Source organism: Drosophila melanogaster, chromosome 2R (genome assembly GCF_000001215.4).
Source record: "Drosophila melanogaster chromosome 2R".
In the NCBI taxonomy this organism is placed as follows: domain Eukaryota; kingdom Metazoa; phylum Arthropoda; class Insecta; order Diptera; family Drosophilidae; genus Drosophila; species Drosophila melanogaster.
In genome coordinates this window covers 15,984,074-16,008,251 of record NT_033778.4, presented here as the reverse complement: position 1 = coordinate 16,008,251, position 24,178 = coordinate 15,984,074, and the positions used below count along the sequence as shown (strand labels likewise).

The 24,178-nt window shown below is 47.5% G+C and overlaps 7 protein-coding genes and 1 long non-coding RNA gene across 16 annotated transcripts in view; 5 read left to right on the top strand and 3 right to left on the bottom strand.

The window, feature by feature from the left end:
• Positions 1-584: 584 nt before the first annotated feature.
• On the top strand, positions 585-1,359 carry Ufc1 (Ubiquitin-fold modifier conjugating enzyme 1). The gene is made up of 3 exons (NM_137230.3): positions 585-807; positions 866-1,165; positions 1,227-1,359. Exons 1-3 carry the CDS (start codon positions 685-687, stop codon positions 1,296-1,298), a joined length of 495 nt encoding a protein of 164 aa, NP_611074.1. The 5' UTR covers positions 585-684; the 3' UTR covers positions 1,299-1,359.
• Tmem131 (Transmembrane protein 131) lies at positions 1,351-7,071 on the bottom strand. Of its 2 annotated transcripts, none has more exons than NM_137229.3 (3): positions 5,754-7,071; positions 2,001-5,700; positions 1,351-1,942 (listed from the first exon to the last, which is right to left on the bottom strand). In NM_137229.3, the coding sequence occupies exons 1-3, from the start codon at positions 6,318-6,320 to the stop codon at positions 1,506-1,508; spliced, it is 4,704 nt and encodes a 1,567-aa protein (NP_611073.2). In that variant the 5' UTR covers positions 6,321-7,071; the 3' UTR covers positions 1,351-1,505. The 2 variants fall into 2 exon arrangements, with proteins under 2 accessions (NP_611073.2, NP_001286471.1); NM_001299542.1 differs by having other exon boundaries at positions 5,754-6,491.
• ATPCL (ATP citrate lyase) lies at positions 6,962-14,721 on the top strand. Of its 4 annotated transcripts, none has more exons than NM_001144202.3 (9): positions 6,962-7,064; positions 8,282-8,447; positions 10,000-10,185; positions 10,249-10,975; positions 11,034-11,357; positions 11,887-12,085; positions 12,154-13,387; positions 13,450-13,790; positions 13,856-14,721. In NM_001144202.3, the coding sequence occupies exons 2-9, from the start codon at positions 8,289-8,291 to the stop codon at positions 14,022-14,024; spliced, it is 3,339 nt and encodes a 1,112-aa protein (NP_001137674.2). In that variant the 5' UTR covers positions 6,962-7,064; positions 8,282-8,288; the 3' UTR covers positions 14,025-14,721. The 4 variants fall into 4 exon arrangements, with proteins under 4 accessions (NP_001137674.2, NP_523755.2, NP_725514.2 ...); NM_079031.3 differs by having other exon boundaries at positions 13,856-14,449; NM_166131.3 differs by lacking the exon at positions 6,962-7,064 and adding an exon at positions 7,965-8,157 and having other exon boundaries at positions 11,938-12,085; positions 13,856-14,449.
• Positions 14,545-15,844, bottom strand: CG8320 (uncharacterized protein). The gene is made up of 5 exons (NM_137228.4): positions 15,807-15,844; positions 15,540-15,668; positions 15,319-15,474; positions 15,123-15,259; positions 14,545-15,065 (listed from the first exon to the last, which is right to left on the bottom strand). The coding sequence occupies exons 2-5, from the start codon at positions 15,543-15,545 to the stop codon at positions 14,840-14,842; spliced, it is 525 nt and encodes a 174-aa protein (NP_611072.2). The 5' UTR covers positions 15,546-15,668; positions 15,807-15,844; the 3' UTR covers positions 14,545-14,839.
• Positions 15,845-15,876: 32 nt separating this feature from the next.
• Positions 15,877-16,885, top strand: Pex11ab (Peroxin 11a/b). The gene is made up of 2 exons (NM_137227.3): positions 15,877-16,151; positions 16,205-16,885. Exons 1-2 carry the CDS (start codon positions 15,980-15,982, stop codon positions 16,756-16,758), a joined length of 726 nt encoding a protein of 241 aa, NP_611071.1. The 5' UTR covers positions 15,877-15,979; the 3' UTR covers positions 16,759-16,885.
• An 80-nt stretch (positions 16,886-16,965) lies between these two features.
• CG8314 (uncharacterized protein) lies at positions 16,966-18,569 on the top strand. Its single transcript, NM_137226.4, has 4 exons — positions 16,966-17,393; positions 17,579-17,800; positions 17,870-18,082; positions 18,153-18,569. Exons 1-4 carry the CDS (start codon positions 17,106-17,108, stop codon positions 18,309-18,311), a joined length of 882 nt encoding a protein of 293 aa, NP_611070.1. The 5' UTR covers positions 16,966-17,105; the 3' UTR covers positions 18,312-18,569.
• A 184-nt stretch (positions 18,570-18,753) lies between these two features.
• Positions 18,754-24,178, top strand: part of Strn-Mlck (Stretchin-Mlck) — a 42,566-nt gene continuing 37,141 nt past the window's right edge. For 2 of the 4 annotated variants that reach the window (NM_166129.3, NM_001274090.1), the window contains exons 1-6: positions 18,754-19,358; positions 20,505-20,682; positions 22,487-22,778; positions 22,885-23,369; positions 23,507-23,598; positions 23,966-24,178. In NM_166129.3, the coding sequence (NP_725510.2) occupies positions 19,328-19,358; positions 20,505-20,682; positions 22,487-22,778; positions 22,885-23,369; positions 23,507-23,598; positions 23,966-24,178 (1,291 nt within the window). In that variant the 5' untranslated portion in view covers positions 18,754-19,327. Of the gene's footprint in view, positions 19,359-20,504; positions 20,683-20,989; positions 21,120-22,105; positions 22,391-22,486; positions 22,779-22,884; positions 23,370-23,506; positions 23,599-23,965 lie in introns of those variants that run through there. The other 2 variants (NM_001202026.2, NM_001274089.1) reach the window with 1 other exon arrangement.
• On the bottom strand, positions 20,166-20,806 carry lncRNA:CR45021 (long non-coding RNA:CR45021). Of its 2 annotated transcripts, none has more exons than NR_124569.1 (2): positions 20,743-20,806; positions 20,166-20,667 (listed from the first exon to the last, which is right to left on the bottom strand). It is a non-coding gene; the product is annotated as a long non-coding RNA:CR45021 (long non-coding RNA). The 2 variants fall into 2 exon arrangements; NR_124570.1 differs by having other exon boundaries at positions 20,166-20,662.

The window sequence follows — 24,178 nt, the reverse complement described above, 5'->3', positions numbered from 1 at the left end:
TTTTTTTCTTTTTGTTTTTTACAAATTCATTGTTTACTCTGGATTCAGATGCGCTTGGCTATATAGAGTTTGCATTGGAGGAATATTTTTTGCTCTGGTTACACAAACTTTATGGGAAGTTCCCATGTTCATAATACGGAACAAGCCCATATAGTGCTTTATTGACTTACTTATACAATTATACAACACGCTTGTAGCGTACATTGCATCCAACATCATAAATCAATGCGCATAAAACTGGAATTTATTAAAAAGGACTACCAGGTCCAAAACCTCATCAAACAAGTCACAAGATTCAATTGTTGACAAGCATTTGCTAACTGTAACCACATATCCTTTATTTATATTTAAAGAGAGAGTTACATGTTAAGAAAGTCTTCTATTTACTCTTTTAGTAACGTATTTAAAAGAATATAAAGAAGTTGGTCAAATAACCTAATATTATGTCGCGAGACTTTATTTCGAAAACTGAGTTAGGCGCCAAACTATCGATAGGCAACTCAACAGTTGTTTTAGCCGTACAATCCCAATCCTCAAGAAACGGCATTTACTGCGCCACTGTCTACACCCACCTCGCTCAGCTGTTTCACTTGTCTCTCTCGCACACATAATCGTGAACGTGTCAAGCGAAGGCTTTTGTTTTCGTTCCGCATTTTCCTTACTTTTGGCTATTTTCCGGACGAGATGGTGGACGACAGCACTCGAAAAACGTTGAGCAACATTCCGCTGCTGCAGATTCGCGCTGGTCCGCGCGAAAAGGATGTGTGGGTGCAGCGGCTCAAGGAGGAGTACCAGGCACTAATTAAGGTACATACATACATCCATAGTATGTTCCATGGAACTATTAACGTTTCCTTGCTTGCAGTATGTGGAGAACAACAAACAGTCCGGCAGCGACTGGTTCCGTCTGGAATCCAACAAGGAGGGCACCAAGTGGTTCGGAAAGTGTTGGTACATGCACAACCTGTTAAAGTACGAGTTCGACGTGGAGTTCGACATTCCAGTGACGTACCCAACCACCGCGCCCGAGATTGCCCTGCCAGAACTTGACGGCAAGACAGCGAAGATGTACCGTGGTGGCAAGATCTGTCTGACGGATCACTTTAAGCCACTGTGGGCACGCAATGTTCCCAAGTTTGGGATCGCCCACGCTATGGCTCTGGGTGTAAGTACTCTAAATATACCACCGCCTTCGTTGGATCTGCTTCATCAATCCTTTGTTACAGCTTGCTCCCTGGCTGGCCGTGGAGATTCCGGATCTCATCGAGAAGGGAATCATTACGTACAAGGAAAAGTAGCTAACTCAACTAGATAAAATTACTGGCAACAAAACAATGAACAAAGTTTGATACGAAAGTCAATTATCTTTGCGTTTATTAGTCAAAAGTCAAATTGGAAAAGATCATTCAGCGTTCCTCCATCGTCGCGTATCCTAGGTGTCTAAGTGGTAAGAATTTCATTTGGTTGATTCGGTTTGATCAGTGAGCTTGCTCCTCGTCATTCCCTTAGTTCATGTGGTTATGGTTGTTGCGCTGTGATGACTGACGCCACGTATCCGACCAGATTGAGCTTGGCGAGGTAAAAGGATCGTATTGCGTGGGTAGGCTTTCGCCGTGTAGTGCAGCTCCAGTTCCAGATGCCGGTCCCGCTGAGACCTGTTCTTGTGCAAGGTTGTGCGTCTGACGTGCGCTCTGCTCCAGACCTGGAGGAGGACGCATGACACCGATGCCAGCTGTGGCATTGGGCCAGGTGGAGTATCCTAGTGGTGACCAGTTTGTGGCCCAGTTGCTCGGATCCATATTCGCCAGCAGCGAAATCTTCTCCTGCTGCCTTAGCTGAAACTCTAGTTTCTGGGGCTGCTGAAGAAGTAGCTGCTGTCGCATGACCAAGTCGCTCCGCTGTTCCCACTGCGGCTTTTCCCGCTCCCTTTGTTCGTAGATAGCTGTTCGAGTAGAAATACATTAGGGAATTGTGAGCTTATAATCATTATAGCGACTTACCATCTGGCGTTATGAAATCCACCTCGGTGTTGGCGAACAGCGAATTACTGGCCGTAGCTGAAAGTGGCTCCCACAGCGATGTCACCATCGGTGGCGTGGCGTTCTTTCGGTTATCTCCGATCGGTCCGAGATCACTCGAAGACGTCGCATGGTTCCAATCGAAACCATTATCTGTGGGCGCCATTTGAGGAGTCCGAAGCACATCCCGGAAGGAGACGCGACTGCTCGTCTCCCAAGGATTGCTGATGCATTTAAGCGCATCTGGTGACTCTGGCGGCGACGTGCTATTCGTGGTCTGCCCAAAATTCAACTTCTGGCGCTGTTTTCGCTCTGGCTTTCTGAATCCCACTCCAGCCCCCGTGCCATTGGTCAACTTTTGATCCTTCGAACGGCGTTCCCTTTCCCGTTCTCTGCCTGGTGTTTTTCCCATTTTCTTGGCCGATCCGTTCTGTTCCTTAAGCACACGCTGTTCTGGTGGCTTGTTGGGCTTGGGCGATATGTTCTCCTGCTGTGGTGGACTCGATTTGGCCAACGACTTTTCGTGTTGATCCGCAACGGGGGTCGATACTTCCTGCTTGGGTTTGGTTGTCCCAAGGACCACTGCCGGTGTAGGTTTTACTTTCTTCTGTGGCCGTACCTGAACTGATATAGGAACACCTTGAGGCGATGGCGTCGAAGATTTCTTAACGGGCTTTGCCTCTGGCAAGGGGACAGGAGCAGCAGCAGGAGCACTAGCAGCAGGAGGGGTAACTGGAGTGCTTACCACTGTCTTTGGTTTGGCTTTTTGTAGATGCTTGCTTAGCGCATTCATGTCCATGCTCCATGGTGACCATGAGGACTTCGACTTTGACTTTGAATTCGTGGAATTTACTACTGTTCGCTTTCGCAACTCCTTCAGTTGGCCATTTTTGACCTTCTGCTGTTGCTGCACAGACTCTGCTTTAGCTGCTGCCTCCTCCGCCTGCAGTTTTACTATATTCCGTAAATTAAACGTAGGCTGCAAAGGACCCTTGTTTCGGGCCGCATCGTAGGCATTCTGTTGAACCATTATGGCTTTTGCATCAAAGACCGCCGCCACCAAAACCAGTCCAAAGCTGGCCAGTAACACTACAAGAGCGGCGTTTTTTAGGGAGGATTCCCATCCAGGTCGAACCAAAAGCGAAGCACATAGTTCCACACTTTCCGCTGGCATTTGTGCTAGAAGTTTATAGCTTATATCGTAGGTGAGGTTCGTTAGCAGCGTAAGGGATCGTTTTACCGCCGAGGTAGTAAAGTCTGCGCTAAACGCAATCTCCACTTTTCTAGCTTCATTCTCGCCCAGATCGAATCCCGCGCAATCCATCACCTTAAAGCCGAAATCCTCACACGGCAGCGAGCCAATGAGGAAGCCCTCGATCCTGATTGGGATGACACCCGAGTTGCGTGCCGTAAAACTGCGAGTTACTACCACTGCTTCATTGCCAGACTGACAGCCCTGAAATTGGTTGGTGGCCATCTCAAAGAGCAACGGCGATGCGGCTCCCGGGCGCCGATTTCCAAAACGGAACTGCGACTGCACGGCGCGAGCCTGTAGCCACACAGCCTCATACAGCGTAAGATTGCTTCTCACATGCAGCAGGGTACAGTACTTCTCCGGCAGCTGGGCGCTGAAAGTGATGGGGATGGTTAAGCTGGCGCCACCAGGCAACAGAATGGGATCCCCGGCTTCAGGCAGGGAAAAAACCTCTTTATCTGTCAGATAGCAACTTGTTGAGCTCACGTCAATCACTTCGTGGGGTAACGATAGCTGCGTACGTCGCGCAAAAGCCGGATCCGATAGAAAGTAATCGAGCAGGAGCGGACTCTGCGAAGGATTCGTCAGCGTTATCCACTGGCGCTGCACCTGGCCAACCTCAATAGCCGGAGTGGGTGGAATAGGCTGAAACTGCACCAGTTTCGGCCACTCAATCGTTATGGAAAAGTCCAACTCCAACGGCGGTAGCTCTTCGCTGTGTAGCGTTAAGGACATAGATGATAGTTGGCGTCGCAACTGTCTAAAGAGTTCCGTGCGCTGTCTCAACTCCACTCCGTCATAGAGGAGATTATTGTTGATAACGCCACTGTTGCCATTCCCTCCACCTGGAACGCTAGGGAAGATAGCAAGATCGTTGGTGGACTCTCGTATATAGCAATTATTTCGACACACGGACGCAGGGTCAAAGTAAATGCGTCCAACCTTGGTAAGCGTTTGTGGAGCAATCGTAGTGCCCTTCGCATTAAAGTCCTTAAAGCGCAGTCCCACCGGAAGTGCAAAGGATATACCCTTCACGTGCACCGGGTGTGTGAAGCTTGACCGGATGCTCAGCACGGCAGTGCACATTTTGCCAGGAAAGCAGTTCTTAAAGCTGAGCTGCTCCTGATCAATCTCTAAGTGGCCCACAGAGGCCTCGAACTTAACTCGGACGCGAATCACCTCGTATGGCGTCCAGACCTTAAGGGTTCCGAACGTTGCATCCGCTTCGTACGTCTGAATGGCAACTTTAAATACGGCGCTCTCACCGGCACGGATCTCTGTGCATAAATGCCATCCCTTTGTATCGTTCTCGACACTTACCGGATGTCCGATGGCCGTGGCGCGGCAACCCAGGAAGGTGCTTTGTGAGTAGACAGTTTTTGGATGCTTGAAGAACCAGTTGGTGATTCTAACGGGCACTGGATTGTCGTTCCTCAGGATCACGAATCCGTCACGCGACATCTCGGCGAATGGCACTGTACCCAGATCTAGCTCCAGGTTATATGCCGCTTTCTCCAGCGATTCCTGTCGAAAGTTAAGCACAATTGGCTGCGTGGAAACGTGTAAACGTCCACTGCATGATACCAATGGAAGTTTAAAGACCGTCACGTTCGTCTCAATCCTCAGAAAGGATTTGAACGGCACCTGGTCGTTTAGCAGATTTAGACGCAGGAGCTCAACAGATTCGTCCGGCTGAATTAGTATCCTTGGATCGCCTACGAGGGTTACTTCCAATATGGATTCATCAATGGGCTCTGTGAGACTTACGTTAAAGAGCATTAGGGGTATTGCGAACTTGTTCCGCACCACCAGCGATCGTTTTCTTTCCAGCGGTTCACCCTCGACGCCTTCTGGCGAGGTGGTCACAAATCTGGTGGCATTTCTGTCGAAGGTGAGCCCTCCATGGAAGATTTCCGCTCGCACCAGCACTGTAAACGGCTGATCCGCACCAGGACTGGTACTGGACTGGTTACTGTTGATCACCAGCAGATCATTAATGATCTCATCGCCTTCGAATAGGCTGGCATCCAACACTATACTTGTGTTGTTTGCGTCAAACGAGAGACCCGGAATCTGGCGAAGGTAACTGCCGAAGAGTTGGCGACTCTCGTCGTTCCGAACGTCCAGCTTGAACTGTAGTGCATCCGGAGCATTTAAAGTGGCCACACGGCCAAAGTCCGCCAGTGGATTGCGGGCGTACACAGAATGTCGTGGCAGAATCTCAAATTCGACAGGAATAAAAATATCCAGTTCCTGCTCTGCGACCTTGATGCGTATGTAGGCGCTGTGATTGCCAGCTGTGCGGCCGTGAAATGATATCCTAATGACCGGCTTTAAAGTGTGTGGAGGAATTTTCCACAGATTTTGTGGGCCCTCCGAGCCACCGCTGGGCAACTCTAACTGAAACTCGCCGCCGCTGCTGTATATCTAAAAGACATGGTTATGGGTAATATACCTACAGAGTGTTGATTAAAACCTACCTCAAGTATCTGCAGCGGCCGCTCGTGCGGGTTGTACATGTGAATCTCTGGCGTGAGTGTCGCATTCATGGGCGCCTTAATGCCCACCAACGGCTTTAGGCGGTACGGGCACTCACTGCCCTCGCCCTGTACCGCCAACTCGGCCTGGCCGAAGGAGGTGTGAATGAGAAGGTCGGCGGCAATGGCGCCTAGTTGGCGCGGTAGGAACACCACGTTGAAAGTTGTATTGCCTTGCGGCGGCACCTCTCTCGTGCCCAGGAAGCTGCTGTAGAACGCCGGACTTGGTCCGGCCACCGCGTTCAGCTGGAGCGTTCGATTGGAGTGTTGATTGAATAGTGTCACCGTCTGAGAACGCGCCTGGCCGACGGACCACGTTCCAAAGTCTAGACGGGACGGCACAAGCCGAAGGTCCCCCAAATCGTGGATTGGTGCCTCCTGCAGCCCCAGGAAAGTCTCCTGCAGGACCTTTTCACCTTTGGCGCCCAAAGTGAAAAGGAAGATTAGGATGAGCAGGATGGGTTCTGCGAATATTCGCAAAAGCGGCCTCATCTGGACTTGTGTGGGCATGGCGTGCGTTCCCTTGATCCTGGGATGCTGTGTGTGTGTGTGTTCGTGTGGGCGGCGATGGCGCAGCTCCTGGTAACCGACTTTCTGTCCAGCTGCTAATCTAAATTGGAGTTTCCTTGGCGTTGCGCTTTATTTATATTATCCAATATCGCTGGCCAAAAATTATTATCGCTTTTCGGTGTGACCGCCGTGGAATACATAAAACATACCATCCGGCACAGGGAAATACTAATCATATGATCATTTTAAAAATATACCATTAAAGCACAGAATCCTTTTTTAAGGCGCATCAGGTGGCTACATAAATTGCTTGATATATGGGCTTATGTTTAGTTGATTTCTTGCTGGTAGTATAATTTAAGCGTTCAATGGCATGCGATTAAATTTAACATTGTATTGTAGCAGATTATTAAAATAATGAAATATTTATATATTATTAAATATATATAAAAAAATATATATTTAATTTGTTTACTATAAATGCTATTAATATTATAGAGCCTAGCGCATACAGTTAATACTGTATATAATATTACATACTGTTGCGCAGTATTTTAAAACGCGCCAAAAAGTATGCTCGAAAAAAATTAATAACAAAATGTATCGCCATGTATTCGAGGGAAAACAGTGAAAGAGCTATCGAAACTTGGCCATCGCTAGCTAAAGAAACGACAACCGAAAGAAAGTTGCAGTTTAGTTTACGTGTTAAAATTAATCGCAGGTCGTGAAGCTGATTTAACTAAAGTGAGTGCTCTCGTCGCCCGTTAATATACCCGCGTATATACACCCACAATTTCATTGAATAGTGACGAGTACAAAGGAAAACATGACCAAATGAAATTTCGCACAGATCGTTCGGCTTGCTCCACGCACTTACACTCACACACACACACACACACACACACACACACACACACTATAATCACATATTCGCTGAATATTGCAGAAATATTAATGCGAAAATCAGCAAGCATTTTGCAATAATTACTGAAGGCGAAGATTAACAGCTATTTGACCCACGAACGGTGATGCAACAGCCCTATTGATTTTGCCCACTTTCACCGCTTACAACATTTTTAGTTTGGGCTTCGGTTTCGGTTTCGCATTTAGTTTTTTTTAGTTTCACCAGCAGGGCAGCCAATTTGCATACGCATCGGCTAGGCGTGAACTTCGTTTCCAGATGTAAATTAGATCGTGTGTACTTGCAAAGTCATCAGCCCCCTTCAATGTGCGCTCTTCATCGAATTAGATTCCATGCCATTTCCGATTTGCTAGCCATTGGCTGTTCATGTATTTTTGGGAGAAAGTTCGGCCCTCAGCCAAAGTGACCCACTGACTTGACTAACTGGGCTTGATATCCAAGCTGCAATGATATGTTGATAACCGGTTCTACAAAAGGTGCTTCCCCACACCCAACGCAATGGTAATGGTCCAGGGCCAGATCCCGTTGCAGACCTAATCTCTGGGAAACAACCATCTGGTTGAGCGAGAGCCATGTACATATCAACACATAAGCCGAAAATTCTAAAGACCCGAAGCCGTTGGAGTCGCGAAGCTTGAAAGCCGAGGCAGCGCCACGAAATCGAAATCAGAATACGCCTGTTGCTGGCTCATTTTCATGGATGGTGCTGTCGCGCATTCGATTTCAGTTTACTTCCAGACCCGACGACGTGCAGGTTGATTAGCTAGCTGCCCAGCCTGTAGCTACCCAAAGCTGAAGCCGCCCAGCACGCACACTTTGAAACTTACTCGAAACCTATTGCACCTGCACACAGTCGTGCTCTAATCAATTCTAAGTAAATAAATCAAAGTTTGAAAGTACAGACAAAGTCAAACGGTACGCGCGAACACACGAGACCCTCCTTTATTTGTATTTGAAAGAAGGCTATATTAAATCTTAATTGATTTGTTTTTATATATTTTTGTATTTTTGTTTTTTTGTTTTTTTGTATATTCTGTAGCTTCATCATGTCGGCGAAAGCAATCACCGAGGCCTCCGGCAAGGACATCCTGAACCGCCATCTCAACACCCATGGCGCCGGCGCGGCCACTTGCCGTTTTTCCACAGTAAATTCCACGACAGATTGGTCCAAGCTCGCCGTTGACCATCCCTGGCTGCTGACCACGGTGAGTGCCAGTTAAAAATAGCCGCGAAACTCGCGGAACTCGACGATTGCGAATCAGCCGATATGTAGGAACAACAATTGGGCCAGCGACAACAAACGCTCGGCGGGATTGTCATTGAACTTGACCTCGTGGTGGACGCTTCGACCACCACGCCGATGCCGAATGACTAAGCGCGGCTCCTGATAAGAGCGAATTGGGCGCCAGTCGGTCGCGCGAGTTGATCGCTGGAAATTGCGGAGTAGACGGACGGACGCGGGCGCAGACCGACAGCTCACCCCATGGCGCACTCTGGTTTTTATCAGATTGCCGGGGACCCAGTCGTAGGTCGCGTGGCATGGCGTGGTCTTGGCCCCTTTGGTTATCCGCCGGCGGATCAGGCTCACCTCATTTGCGAACACGATAAGCGTGCGTGGAGATTGGGATTCACGATCACGCAGCTATCTCTGATTGACCTTCCGATCGATAGTGGAAAGTTTGGCTGTAGCCAAGTACTTATCTTGAGCACTTATAACGGTTGAGTGGGAAATAAGGGGAAGCTAACATGTTCCGTGTTTGTTTTAGAAAACCTTTATCACCGAAATCCATATGTTCGAAATCTTATCATCAAGTTATTTGTTGATTTTGGAGCGTCTCAATTTATTGACCTTACCTAGCATTGTTGCGCCGCCTGAATTTCTAAAGAATAATTTCAATTCAAATATGCCGGAGATTTTAAAGTGGCGAAGTGTCGCTGAGTCGAGTGGGGGATTCAGGGAACTACTCTACTATCTTTCAAACAATTTTCGCAAAATAATATATTCTATTGAAATGTGATCAGTTAAAACTTATCTATAAGTTGTTTGTTGACTCTAGAGGGAGCGTCCCTATACTTAGTCTTAGTAATCTAAAGGCAGGATTGTGAAACTCTGATTATCAGGAAGGTGTTTTAATTTATGACATGCAGATAGAAGGTATTAACTTTCTGATTTAATAGACTTATTGTCTTGTTGTCACGTTTTCGTTTGAAGTGCATAATACTTTTATTACGTTACTGATAATGATGTTTACCCCACTGAAGGGGGAGAAGCAAACAATCAAACACAATACAACTCCCTTTAAATAGTTTCACTTAGAGCTATTAGTTTAATATTTTGATCTCGTAATTTTATATGCAATTAAGATAGATCCGAAATTTAGTGAGCATAATGGGAGTTCTTTCGGCTTTAATTACACGACAAAGTGAATCGCCTGACGGACATCTCGGATGATATTTCGTAGTCGGACTGTTTGCTCAATTTACACTCGTACGATCTTCTAATAAGCATATGAGATGTGTTTTTGTGTGGGCACAAGTACAAGTTCGGGTAAGGGTACGAGCACTGGCATTGTCATTGGCAATGACGCGGGAACGACCCCTGATGTTATCGGCTGATCTTTTCGACAGATGCTGATCGTTGGAACCGGCTTTTTTACTGACGCGCCGAGATCAGAAGGCACAAGTTCAACGATTTGTCGCTTATTTCATTTATATTTAGCATACATTTAATTAGCCCCGTCCTTTCCTTTGTTGCAGCCGCTGGTGTGCAAGCCCGATCAACTTATCAAGCGCCGTGGAAAGCTGGGACTAATTGGCGTCAAGAAGAACTTTGAGCAGGTGAAGCAGTGGATTGGCGAGCGCCTCAACAAGGACCAGAAGATCGGAAATGCCGTGGGAAAGCTCAGGAACTTTATCATCGAACCTTTTGTGCCCCACACCGATGTGAGTTATCAAATTGTTTATTATGTGTATGTATACTTAACACCATTGTATCTAATCCATAAGGCTGAGGAGATGTACGTGTGCATCTACTCGCACCGCGCCGCAGACACCATTCTGTTCTACCACCAGGGTGGCGTGGATATTGGCGATGTGGATGCTAAGGCCGTGAAGTTGGACGTACCTGTGAACTCTTCTCTGTCGTTAGCCGACGTGAAGAGCAAGCTGTTGAAGGAGGTCAAGGACGCGGGCACCAAGGAGCGCATTGCCAAGTTTGTCAGCGCCTTGTACACGACCTATGTAGACCTGTATTTCACATATCTGGAGATTAACCCTCTGGTGGTGACAGCCGACAATTTGTACATCTTGGATTTGGCGGCCAAGTTGGATTCGACAGCTGATTTCATCTGCCGTCCCAAATGGGGCGAGATTGACTATCCACCTCCGTTTGGTCGAGATGCATATCCCGAGGAGGCCTACATCGCCGACTTGGACGCCAAGAGTGGAGCTTCGCTGAAGCTGACGATCCTTAATCGTAATGGTCGTATCTGGACGATGGTGGCGGGCGGTGGCGCCAGTGTCATTTACTCGGACACCATCTGCGATTTGGGTGGAGCCTCCGAGCTGGCCAATTATGGCGAATACAGTGGGGCTCCATCGGAACAGCAGACGTACGAGTACGCAAAGACGATTCTCAACCTGATGACCTCCTCGCCAAAGCATCCCGATGGCAAAGTGCTGATTACCGGAGGGGGCATTGCGAACTTTACCAATGTGGCTGCGACCTTCCAAGGTGAGAGATTGATACCTTATCTTATCAGCGATCTATCTAAATGTAATACTCTGTGCAGGCATCATCACCGCCCTGCGCGAATTCCAGCCGAAGCTAGTCGAGCACAATGTATCGATCTTTGTGCGCCGCGCTGGACCCAACTATCAGGAGGGTCTTCGAAAGATGCGCGACTTTGGCAGCACCCTGGGCATCCCACTGCACGTTTTTGGACCTGAGACCCACATGACCGCTATTTGCGGAATGGCGCTGGGCAAGCGACCCATTCCCCAAACGGCAAGCGTTGAGTTCTCGACGGCCAACTTCCTGCTGCCCGGTGGACAGCAGGCCCAGGCCGATCTCAAGGCGGCCAGCGATGCCTCTGAGGCGTTGGGCTCCGGTTCCGGTAAGTAGAGCGTAATGAATTGTGATGTAGTTGGGTGTTTTGATAAGTTTGTGTGCGGCTAACCCGGGATTTCACTAGTACATTTTAGCTGTAATTCAATAATCTTTTTGTATCCCGCTAGGAATTGCAATGCATCGATCGACCTCACTTATCTGATCTCTCTCTCTTTTCTCTCTTTGTATTTTGTATGTTTGCATTGCTCGCCCTCGACTACAACGACAACGAAATTTGTCGCCACACTCACCAAAAAATTATAAAAATATCCACATAACCTCCACCAAATTATTAACAAAAACCAAATATAAAACAAATTTGAAATGCTCGTTTGGCCAACCGATCTGCACTTGATCTGATCTGATTCTGCACGGTCCTTCATAACCCCGTGTTCGTGTATTGTGTGTGTTTGTGTATCGTCCTGGTTTGTCAAACTTCTACACGTCCTGATCTCGCTCTCTGCTCCTCCATCATCATACAATCGATTCCCGACATCGATCTCGACTCGTTTTTCGACTCGTTCCATTTGGGATAGCTCTGAGCCCGACCGCAGCTAAACCGATTAAACTACCACCTATCTCAGCAGATGAGGCCGACAGCGCGGGCATTTCCGGTGCTCAGCGCAACGGATCGAGTCTTAACCGAAAGTTCTTCTCCAACACCACCAAGGCGATTGTGTGGGGAATGCAGCAGCGGGCGGTGCAGTCGATGCTCGACTTTGATTTTATCTGCAGGTTGGTCAAATTCTCGTTATTAATAACAAGCGCCCCTATCATATACTCATAATTGCTTATTTTCTCAGACGCGATGAGCCTTCTGTGGTGGCAATGGTATATCCATTCACCGGCGATCATAAGCAGAAGTACTACTGGGGTCACAAGGAAATTCTGATTCCTGTCTACAAGAAAATGTCGGACGCCATTCATAAGCACAAAGAGGTGGACGTTATGGTCAACTTTGCTTCCATGCGCAGTGCGTACGAATCGACGCTAGAGGTGCTCGAATTCCCCCAGATCCGGACGGTGGCCATCATCGCTGAAGGTATTCCGGAAAACATGACTCGCAAGCTTATTATTGAGGCGGATAAGAAGGGAGTGGCAATCATTGGACCCGCAACCGTGGGTGGCGTTAAGCCCGGTTGCTTTAAGATTGGCAACACCGGCGGTATGCTGGATAACATCCTGCACTCGAAACTGTACCGTCCAGGCAGTGTTGCGTATGTTTCGCGCTCCGGAGGAATGTCCAATGAGCTGAACAATATTATCTCAAAGGCCACCGACGGCGTGATTGAGGGCATTGCCATTGGAGGAGATAGGTACCCAGGCTCCACCTTTATGGATCACATTCTGCGGTATCAAGCCGATCCGGAAACCAAGCTGATTGTCCTTTTAGGAGAGGTTGGTGGAACCGAGGAGTACGACGTTTGTGCCGCTCTGAAGGACGGACGTATTACCAAGCCTCTGGTGGCCTGGTGCATTGGTACCTGCGCCAGCATGTTTACTTCGGAAGTCCAGTTTGGCCATGCCGGATCCTGCGCGAACTCCGACCGAGAGACGGCTACGGCCAAGAACAAGGGTCTGCGAGATGCCGGCGCCTACGTTCCTGATTCGTTCGACACGCTGGGTGAACTCATCCACCACGTGTACGGCGAGCTGGTTAAGACTGGTCGAGTAGTGCCGAAGGAGGAGGTGCCACCACCAACTGTGCCCATGGATTATTCGTGGGCCCGCGAGCTGGGTCTTATTCGCAAGCCCGCGTCATTCATGACGTCGATCTGCGACGAGCGTGGCCAGGAGCTTATCTACGCAGGAATGCCGATCAGCGAGGTCCTTAGCAAGGACGTCGGCATTGGCGGTGTCATCTCACTGCTATGGTTCCAGCGCTGCCTGCCTTCATACGTGTGCAAGTTCTTCGAGATGTGCCTGATGGTTACTGCGGATCACGGTCCCGCAGTTTCTGGAGCTCACAACACCATTGTGTGCGCCCGTGCTGGCAAGGACCTGGTGTCCTCAGTCGTCAGCGGTCTTCTGACCATCGTAAGTTAATGCATCCGCATTTCCATTTGCAAGATAGACTGTAAATCTGCTTTAACCTTTAGGGGGATCGATTTGGAGGCGCCCTGGACGGATCGGCTCGACAGTTCTCTGAGGCATACGACACCAACCTGCACCCAATGGAGTTCGTAAACAAGATGCGCAAAGAGGGCAAGCTTATCCTGGGTATTGGCCACCGTGTAAAGTCCATTAATAACCCCGATGTGCGCGTGAAGATCATTAAGGAATTCGTACTGGAGAACTTCCCTGCGTGTCCACTTCTCAAATACGCCTTGGAGGTTGAGAAGATTACCACCAACAAGAAACCGAATCTTATCCTCAATGTGGACGGTGTGATAGCCACCGCATTTGTGGACATGCTGCGTAACAGCGGCTCATTTACCAGGTGAGCGAACGGCGCGTGTATTGAACTTAAGAACAGCAACTAACTTAAATCCTTTGCACTTTCAGTGAGGAAGCACAGGAGTACATTAATGTCGGCGCAATCAACTCGTTGTTCGTTCTGGGCCGCAGCATAGGATTTATTGGCCATTACATGGATCAGAAACGTCTCAAACAGGGCCTGTACCGTCATCCGTGGGACGACATCTCATACGTCATTCCCGAGCAGTACAACTAAGGCGTGCTGATGAAGCCGCGACGATGTTATATATATATATTTACGTATATACAAGCATATATATTATTCGGAAGTTGTTGTAGTTAAGCACAGATGTATGATGTTAGGCAAAGAGGTCACCCGCTCCGCTGGCTGGAAGGATCCATTGAGGTCTATCCGCGCATGTGACTCTCCCCAGATCCCTTTCCCTCTCACTTATCCTGCATTTAAAGTTCTTAAGTTACCATCATTACCCTCGTTGTTTTTGTAAGCGCTGCGTGTCCCCGGAGCCCTTAGGGGTTTTGGAATCTAGACCTAGTTAAATCTAGTGCTCCGAGCCGCACAACACACCAGTACCCGGCATAACATTATTTGATACTTTTATACTTTAGTTTGGATGCTCACAATTGTCTAGACAACAAGAGAATAAATTGTTGCAAAAGCTTAATTTTATTTTTGTCACCCTTCCTTTACTATTTGTTCTTTAAATCCCACGCTTCCTTTGCCAGCATCTCGAAGAGAAACGGACACTGCACTAGTTCCTGCTGCACTGAAGCACATTTATTTATAAACAATTACACGAATATTTACAATGCACAAAAAATGGGAGGCAGCCTTGAGGAAATGCAATTTCCCTCGCAAAGTTTGCGTCTTTAAAAATTCACCGCAATTAAATCGCACAAATGCTTTGACTAACTAAAACAATGAATTGTCTTTGTCTCGAGCAGTTTAATTTGCTGAACAATTAACAAATTGGAAACGCACACACAACTAAGCGTAGAATCTCATTAAAACCAGGAACCCCTTAACCACCAGGTCAACTCGGAAAGTGGCTTCTATCTCATGCGACGCATTCTGCGATCCATCTTTTTTTGCTTTTTCTCGTCCACCTGGGGATTATCGTCCTGGGCGTTGCGTTGCGACAGCCACGGCTGGATGACGGAGCCCCAGAGCATCCATCCAGCTCGTATGGGCGCCAAAAGCAGCACCAACCAGAAGTAGTTTGAGATGAGGGCCAGCAGCAGGGTGCCGGAAGTAAGGATGATCAAATCCTTAACGTTTCTAGAGGGAGAATCATGTGTAGGCAGAGTACTTCAAAGCTTCTGTGGGTGCACTTACTCCGCGATGCCGCCTTCCATATTTAAGTCGTTGCCGGAGTCCAAAAGAGCACCGCTCTCAGAGTATTTGGCCTGCGACATGAACGCCATAAACTGGTAGGAGCTCCCCAGGATCAGCAACGAAAGAATGTGCATAAACTAATAAAGAACGAGAGGCTGATGATTGAGTTCATTGAGGGGGATTTTCGGCGGCCTACCACTGAGGTTTTGGTGACTTCGAAGACCAGGAAACTGAGGAGCAGAGCGGGTGCAGCACATCCAATGGCCATGTTCCGGTAGAAAGTCAGTGTAGTCTTGTTTTCCTCCACGATTTGCTTGGCGCCCTTCGTGCCTTGTTTACCCTTTTGCTGGGGCTGAAAGTGGACAAGCGGTTTTATGTAATCCTTGAGAGCGTTATCCCTGTGCTAGTTACACTTACAGCCATGGTGGGATTGCAAGTTGTGTGTCAGCTATTTCAAAATCTAAAATCGGACCACTATTTACGTGGCGACGTCTTCAACTGAACAAAACGGTGTTGAAACGACAGTGCTGTGAAACGTGCGCATTACTTATGTTAAGCATGGCCGTAGAGGGAAAGTGATATTAAGGGTAAATATAGCATTTAAAACTGTAATGGAAAGGTACTTAAGCAATTTACTTATTTTAATTTGCTCTTAATATATTATTTACAAATTGTTGCACCCACAATATATTCAATCTACGCCCACGGTGCTGGTTTATTAAAAAAAAAACTTGCCATTCACAGTGAAGCGGCAGAACAGCTGCTGGGCCCTCAGCCTAATAATCGAACTTTGGATTTTGGATTTGGCATAATTTTGATTTTAGCTGTCCAACGAGCTGTGCGGTCACAACATAAATATGGATCAACTGGTGCAGTTGAACAATCAGGCTGGCGGACGGGACAAAATCGCCCGACTTATTCAGTATGCCTCGCGTGCAATGTGGGACTCGCTGGAGTCCGCCAATTCCAATCCAGCGCTTGTGGACAACTTCAAGACGGTTGAATACATCCTGAGCACATTCCGAAAATGTAGGTATTCTAAGGTATTCCACGAGCACGTAGCTAATCTCATTTCAACTCAGTACTCCGCTTTGGTAAGTGCGTTGATGTATTCTACGGCGCTCTGAAGACCATTCACCATCCGGATCTTAACATCCGTGTGACGCTCACCTTAAGCAAGCTGTCACAATCGCTGTTCCTCTTCGCCGATCACTTCCTCTGGCTGGCCAGGACGGGACTGACGGCGGTGAACGCCAAGCGCTGGTCCAACATCGCCAATAAGTACTGGCTCTTCTCGATCATAATGAACTTGTGCCGGGACTTCTACGAGATCCTGAGAGTACTGGACCTGCATCGATCCGGTAGCAAGAGCGGCATTTCGCGCTGCCGCATCCCCGCGAGCATCAACTCGCCGGAGGACTTTAAGCGCCTTGCCCTGCAGTCCTACGTGCTGATGCAGGGACACAAAGACATAGTTGTGGACACGGTGAAGAATGCGTGCGACTTCTTCATTCCGCTGACGGCTCTGGGTTACACAAGTCTCACGCCCCGGACAATTGGACTCCTGGGGGCAATTTCATCGCTGGCTGGACTCTGGGCTCTGCTGGAACCGAGGGCCAAGCTAACGCCTGCATAACACCTGATATTGGAAACTTTGTAGATAAGGGCCTGTATTTCCTTGTATCTATTTTAAGTGTTGTATGTATTGTATTTGTATTTGTGCTCGGATTAAGCTGAATGATAAACAAACGATTTTATTAAACCGTCACCTTGGTTATCCTCACCCTGTCAGCGCCCTTGGGCGAATGGCAAACAGCTGACGCCATATCCGCGGACGCGAATGGCACATTGCTAGTTGTGTTTTCTTGCTTTGCGTTTGCTGTTTATCAAACGCCTTTTGGCTAATGGTCCGCAGTCCGGTGGCGTTATCACGGAATTGACGAGGCCGATGCGTCACATGTGCGTGGGCTGCATCCGGACACCATGAACTACTCGTACTCCGCGCTGTCGCCCGGCGGTAGCGGAGGATTCGGTGGCGTTGACCAGCACAACCGATGTTGCGGAAACAAGGCCTGGTGCGTCAAGGACATCTGCGGCATTGTGTGCGTAATCATGACCTGGCTGCTTATCCTGTTCGCCGAATTCGTGGTCATGCGGCTGATCCTTCTGCCCAGCAACTATACCGTCTTCAGTACCATCAACATGATCATATTCCAGGCACTCGCCTTCCTGGCCTTCGCCTCGCACATACGCACAATGCTCTCGGATCCGGTGAGTTGCTGATGGCCATGCACTTTATACTACCTTATCTATGTATGTAGGCGGCAAAAATGCCTAATAAGCATGAGCTTCGAACAATATTTTTCCTATATTTTCGGTATATGTGTGCAAATAAGATTTATATATTTATTTATAAATTATTATATCTAAATTATCATCTGCTCCATTAACTATAGGGCGCTGTACCGCGCGGAAATGCCACCAAGGAGATGATCGAGCAGATGGGCTACCGCGAGGGTCAGATGTTCTACAAGTGCCCCAAGTGCTGCAGTATCAAGCCGGAACGAGCTCATCACTGTTCCGTCTGCCAGCGCTGCATCCGCAAGATGGATCACCACTGTCCGTGGGTAAATAATTGCGTGGGCGAGAACAATCAAAAGTACTTTGTGCTCTTCACCGTAAGTACATCTCTTTTATCTCTTTCAACCGCCCAGTTAATGCCTCTTCCTTTGGCTGTCGACTTGCAGTTCTATATCGCTTCGATCTCCGTGCACACGCTCTTCCTGGTGCTCACCCAGTTCGCGGAGTGCGTGAAAAACGACTGGCGCACCTGCTCGCCGTACTCTCCGCCGGCCACTATATTCCTGCTGCTTTTTCTCACCTTTGAGGGCCTTATGTTCGGCATATTCACCATCATCATGCTGGCCACTCAGCTGACGGCTATCCTAAACGATCAGACGGTGGGTGCTTTGCTTGCTCTCTCTGCACGGGATTGTATGGCTAACATACTCGCATTCCTCTCTCCAACAGGGCATCGAACAGCTGAAGAAGGAGGAGGCCCGCTGGGCGAAGAAATCGCGCCTCAAGAGCATCCAGTCGGTGTTCGGACGCTTCTCGTTGGCCTGGTTTTCACCATTCACGGAGCCCTCGTGCCGCACAAGATTCAACTCGCACTTCTATTCAGTCTGAGGGATGTGATTGGAATGCGTATTAGCTTAATCGAACAATACTAACCAACTAACAAACGTACAAGGCAACAAGTTGTCGCTACTTGTTGCGCCGCTGAGTGCAATTTTGTATATTGCAATTGCTATTTTTCGATCAATTGTCAACTATATATTTACTACAAATCGTGCATATGTATGTGTGTGTTTAGGCCTAAGCGAAGGAATTAAATATCCATTTCCGTGGCCGGGTGAAGATGTGTACTTACCTGACAGCCCTACTAAATGCCTTGTGTACATTTTGTATTTATTATCAAGTGAGAGTCGCCGTGTCAGAAGACATGCGCCGCATCTCTGATCATCATCAAAAGAGCTTGCTCTTTCTCGGGGCAGCCAAAATTATCCGACATGGACAGGCGAGGCTACTGCTGCTGCTGCTGATCTGTCTGCTCAGTTCAGTTCGGTTCAGTCTGAGAAAAACGATCGGAGATCCAGGAGGTGTCTGCTGGACGTGGTGTGCGCCATTCGAACCGAACGCCGATGCTGTGTTGTACATATTGTTTATATATAGAAAGATAGAACATCACTGTGTTCCCAAAGTGTGAGTGCGAGTGTGTGTGTGCGAGTGTCTGGTGGATTTCAAATTGGAATTGGAAGAGGAATACGTGTATATGCGCTGCACCATCAGCAACAGTTTGAAATAATGCCACAGGCTGAAAATGTGAATATATCCTAATTACACATTTTCCGATTCATTGTGCCCGACGGAATACGCGTAATTACCAGCGGAAAATTTCATTTCAGTGAATCGGAAACGGAAAAATTCAAATTTTTACCGTCGTTTGTGTGCGGCGTTTGTTCTAAATATAAATAATAAAAAAAAAAAAATATATTAAATCGCTTTCGGTTAATGCCGCCTCGAAAATACCCATCCGACAATACTGCGCCCTAATCCTACACAGAAAGTCCTGCCAGTCCCATGCCAAAGTGGCCCGGTTTCGGCTAATCGGCTAATTATATAGTGAGACCTGAGACCCGAGCATGGAGAGATCGCCAGCAGCCAATGCCGCGGGTAAGCATCATCCGTCCAAGTTCCCAGTTCTTGGTGGCCCGGCGCCGGGAAAGTGAGAGAATCTCCTTTTTATTCTTGCACCCGGTTCCCGGTCCCGAACAGAGTACTTAATGGCTATTTGTGGGGCCATGTATTTTTATGGCCAGCCACGGGCTCCGTCTCCGTTTTTCCCCCCATCTTCTTCATGGGCTTTTGTACGGCCACAGTGCGGTTACGTAATTTTTGTGAATTGTGTATGAGAAATTTTCATAATTGTACATTGGAATATGCGCTGGTCGAGTGTCACTATCGTGTCCGCATCCCGGCTAGGAGCGAGCTGTTCCCAATTGCCTGAATACTATTTGCGAATCACATTTGATTAGGGCTTGCCCATGCAGAAAGATTCGACATGCTCGCAAGTAGCGATTGCTGCTGGCGCGTATGAATAATATTTGGAACTATTTTTAGTGAATATTTCGAATACTCGATGTTTTTGTGCAGGGTATGGGCGATGTGCACGAGACAAACGAGCTCTTCAGTGTAAACACAAACTTTATTGATACCGGAATTATAGTGTTTATGGCATTTGAATTTATAATCAGCGATTGTTGATATATGAGTTAAATATTTTTGGATGTTTGTGCTGAGTAGTATCTTCGGTTTATGAATGAAATTCAACTTAGGGATCAGTCTTATTATTTTTAAAAATTAAAGCAAGTTTCAAAACGTGTTCGCTAGCAATTTATTATTATAAATTCTATTTCCAATGTCCAAGAAAATTTATTAAGCTATCGAAAAGACAAAATTTGAGGCGACGGAAATTTATATGAGTATAAAGAGAACCACTTTATTTCACAAATTAGAAAACATTTATATTTTAAAAGTGATTTAAAATAAATGCTTTTTATGTGGAAATCAGTCAGTTGATTATATGTACTCTGATTAGGGTATCCTGAATGCGAGTTCACTTTAAAGTTCCGACTCTTTGCTTTCCCTGCCGGCATAACTACATATGTGTGCTCATGTCTGCCCGCGGATGCTCGGCCATTCTTGACATTTCGCAAATATTTATGATTATTTGTTTGGCGGACGGTTTCCTGCGGCATCGTAACTTATAAAGCGATTACTCATGCTTATAATTAACGCACCGTGTTACCCACTTTGCAGAGCCTCCTGGCGAGGATGGGGTGCCCGAGGCGGGCCACCGACCACCACCTCGCATCACGTTCAGCGAGAACTCCAGTTCCCTGATCCGCTGCATCCCCAACGAACGGGCCACGTTCTTCGTGAAGATCGATTGCTCCGAAGAGGATGAGCCCGAGCTGCTGCCCTTCAAATTCGAGTGGTAAGTCATAAATCTGTCGAGTGAAAATTTATATATATATATATATTTTCCTTGGCTTACCTGTGCACTCGTTCGCGGGTGTGTGAATCACCGTCCTTGCTCCGCGCGGTCTGCTGTGCATAATGCCAAAAATTTGCGCATTAACATATGACTTCTGCGCCAAGGAGACCGATTTGCTCAATTGAGCAGACCGAGAGCACAGATCCAACAAAGAGCAAACCAGCAGCATTAGATGTTTAGGTTTCCCAGTTTTCGTTTGTTGCTCTGAGTATTCCGCCATGGGCCACCCAAAAACTCTTGAGCGGCCAGTTCCACATCGACGATCGGCGCATTAACATATCCGTTGCCCAGCGGGCGGACATTAAGAATTGTAGCAGCGGCGGCAGTGCTATACGAAAGTTCTATATATACTCGTACACCACTGCGTATACGTACTGGTTCGTGGAATTCGGGGGTGTGCACGCGTCGTATACTTAATAAATCACCTACATATCGAAATCAATCAATTGTGCGCGAGAATTCCTGAGGGATATGGCACCTGGTTGTTGGAGGTGTCCGATCCGCAGGCCGAGTTCTGTAACGAACGTCTAATTATAGCAACATTAACAAATCGCTGGCTGTCGCGTCCGCGGAACTTTCGTCTGCCTTGGATTTCGTTGTTTTTTGGGGGGGCAGTGCCATGGTATGGAATGTCGGCGATGTGCGTCAAAAACGTTTCCATTTAATGCCCTAAAAGTGTTGAAAATAGTTTTTCTCAAACGAAAACGAAAATTACATAATACCTACATAGGTGGAGAGTGCGATCGGATCGGATTGGATCGGTTCTGATGTTTGGCAATATACGAGCGAGAGCAACAGACAAATAAATAAACCGATACTACTGGGCTACACAAAGGAAACAAGAAACAATTTGAAAATTCTCGAACTCGGCCAAAACGACAGCGAAACAACAAGTTATTAGCGCTCAACATCAAAAACACACGCATCCCAAAAATAAATTGGCAATCGCGTTGTTGTCTAGCTAGCGTTTGAATTATTGCAGTCCGCGGTTTTTCGGCTTTTAGTCTATTCGAATAGCTAAGCAAGTTCAAGCATTTATTTATAAACATTCGAAAATATTTTTGTCAATTTTCGCTTTCACATAATTCCGATTATTGTTTGTTTTCGGTTTATTAGTTTATTAGTGCGGCACATAAACAAATAACTCTTGAGCAGCAAAATGTTTGCACGTGCAAGCTGAGTAATTTGGAAAACGCTTCCGAAAACAGGGAATCTTTTATATTTATATATCACAGAATTTTAACATACATATTCTTGGGGAAGACAGATGGTAGATTGATGACTATAGGTTAAAATCTCATATTCGTTTTGTTTTATTTATTCCAAAGAATCCACTTTGACGTTTTTGTATTTTTCGAAACAGATCGAGTATTTATATAAAATTAAAGTTGGAGCATCTGTAAATGAAATGAGAGTAACATTCCGAGGGGCATAAATTGAAAATTGCATTAAATTCAAACGAGTTCTAGTAATCGAAACGAATTTCGGTTAGTTCAATCTGCCTTTAACCGTAACCGATTGCAGTATCGGTTGTAAATTAAACAAAACAAAACGCCATGGGCAACGGATGTTCCAAATGCTGCCAGTGCAATGAGCACAAGCAACTCAACGGCACACTCTCCTCGGCCTCGTCGGTCTACAGGAAAAGGTGATCTATTACCTGCAATGTTTTCCATAGGGATTCAAGTGCTTCATTTTGGGCAACCTTTTGGGTGATCTAACCCTAATCCTGCTGTACTTCCAGGAGCCGAGGTGAGATTCCCATTGAAAATTCCGATCGCTTCCGCATCACGGCCACCAGCAATGCCGTCCAGCTGGCCGTGGAGCATGTGCAGCGGGAAGACGCCGGCCACTACACGCTGTTCGCCCGGACGAAGAGGCAGGATGTGGTGCGCAGGCACGTCGAGCTCATCGTGGAGGACAGATCCACGGGCGACGATCCGCCGGTGTTCGTGCGCCGCCTGCCCGACCTATCCGTCAAAGTGGGCACCCGGACACGCCTCCTAACCGAAATACGCAGCTCAACAGATCTTAAGGTGAGCATGGAGTCCATTAGGTTTCAAAATATTCTATTATTTAGAACTGCGTGTTAATGTAACCCATATTGTATTTTAACTGTTTAACTATTTTATTGTTTTCTAGCTAACCTGGTACAGAAATGATCGGAGAGTGTGCGCAAACGACCGGATCACGGAAGTCAATGAAGGCACCTTCCACTACTTGGAGATTAGTCCCGTGACGCTGGACGACGGTGGTCAGTGGATGCTAATGGCGGAGAACTTTGGTGGACGCAACTCCTGCCTGGGAACACTGAACGTCTTGGTGCCGAAGGCCTACAAAACACCCGAATTCGTGGAGGAACTGCGCGCAGTGCTCACGGAACAGGGAACCGTCTCGCTGGAATGCAAGGTGGTGGGTGTGCCCACGCCTCATTTGCGCTGGTTCAAGGACTCCAAGGAAATCAAGGCCGGCGACATCTTCGCCCTGACCGCCAACGCAGATGACCCCACCTCGCTGGGCACGTACACGTGTGAGGCGCGAAACTGTATGGGCGTCACCTACTCCAGCTCCAAGGTGCATGTGGTGGGACGCGGAAGTCGAGAGGGATCTCTCAAGCCAGCGGACAGGTGAGCAGAGATTTCATTACTCATACGCACTGTTGCCGTTCATTTTTTCAACCGTTCTAATTGCTCTATTTTTGGCTTATTTAAAAGAGCATTAAATGAGATTCTCGTGTTGTACGAATGTTTCTATCTTTCCGCAGCGTGGCAAGCAATGCTCCGCCTCCGATATTCACGAACGAACTGCGAGACATGAGCCTGCTCATCGGGGAGACCATCATTCTCGGCTGTCAAGGTGAGCACTCGGAGTCTAGTGAATCTAGCGATGATCTCCTGCTGGCACCGGGCCAACGTATTTTTGTTTATCTTCTCTCGGGCACTTGGGCGTGCTGGCGAAAATTGGTCCAATTCTCGCCGGCGCTTGTTGTTTTTAGATCGTGCTCTAGAAACTTGAACTCGATCGCACGATTCGGAATGCCTCGAATGTTGAGGTGGGTCATCAACATTTGCGATCAAAACAAAACCGCTAATTGCCCGCCAGAGAGAAGAAAAATAATGACGCAAAAAAAAAAAAAAGAATACATATAACGAGAAGGCTGAGATCGGCGTTCGAGCAGATTGTTTACATGATCTCACACCTGATCTTTCCTCCATTCCCGCAGTGGTGGTGCCGCCGTGGCCGAAGAGCGTCTGCTGGTACAATGCGAGCGGACGAGTGGAGACCGCCGAGCGGTACAAGCTGATCGAGGACGGCCTGGGCGTCTACATGATCGAGGTGAAGCCATCGGAGTCCTGCGATGCCGGCGAATGGAAATGCGTGGTGACCAGCTTCGATGGCAGTATGGGCATTTCAACGTGCTCCGTTGCCATGGACA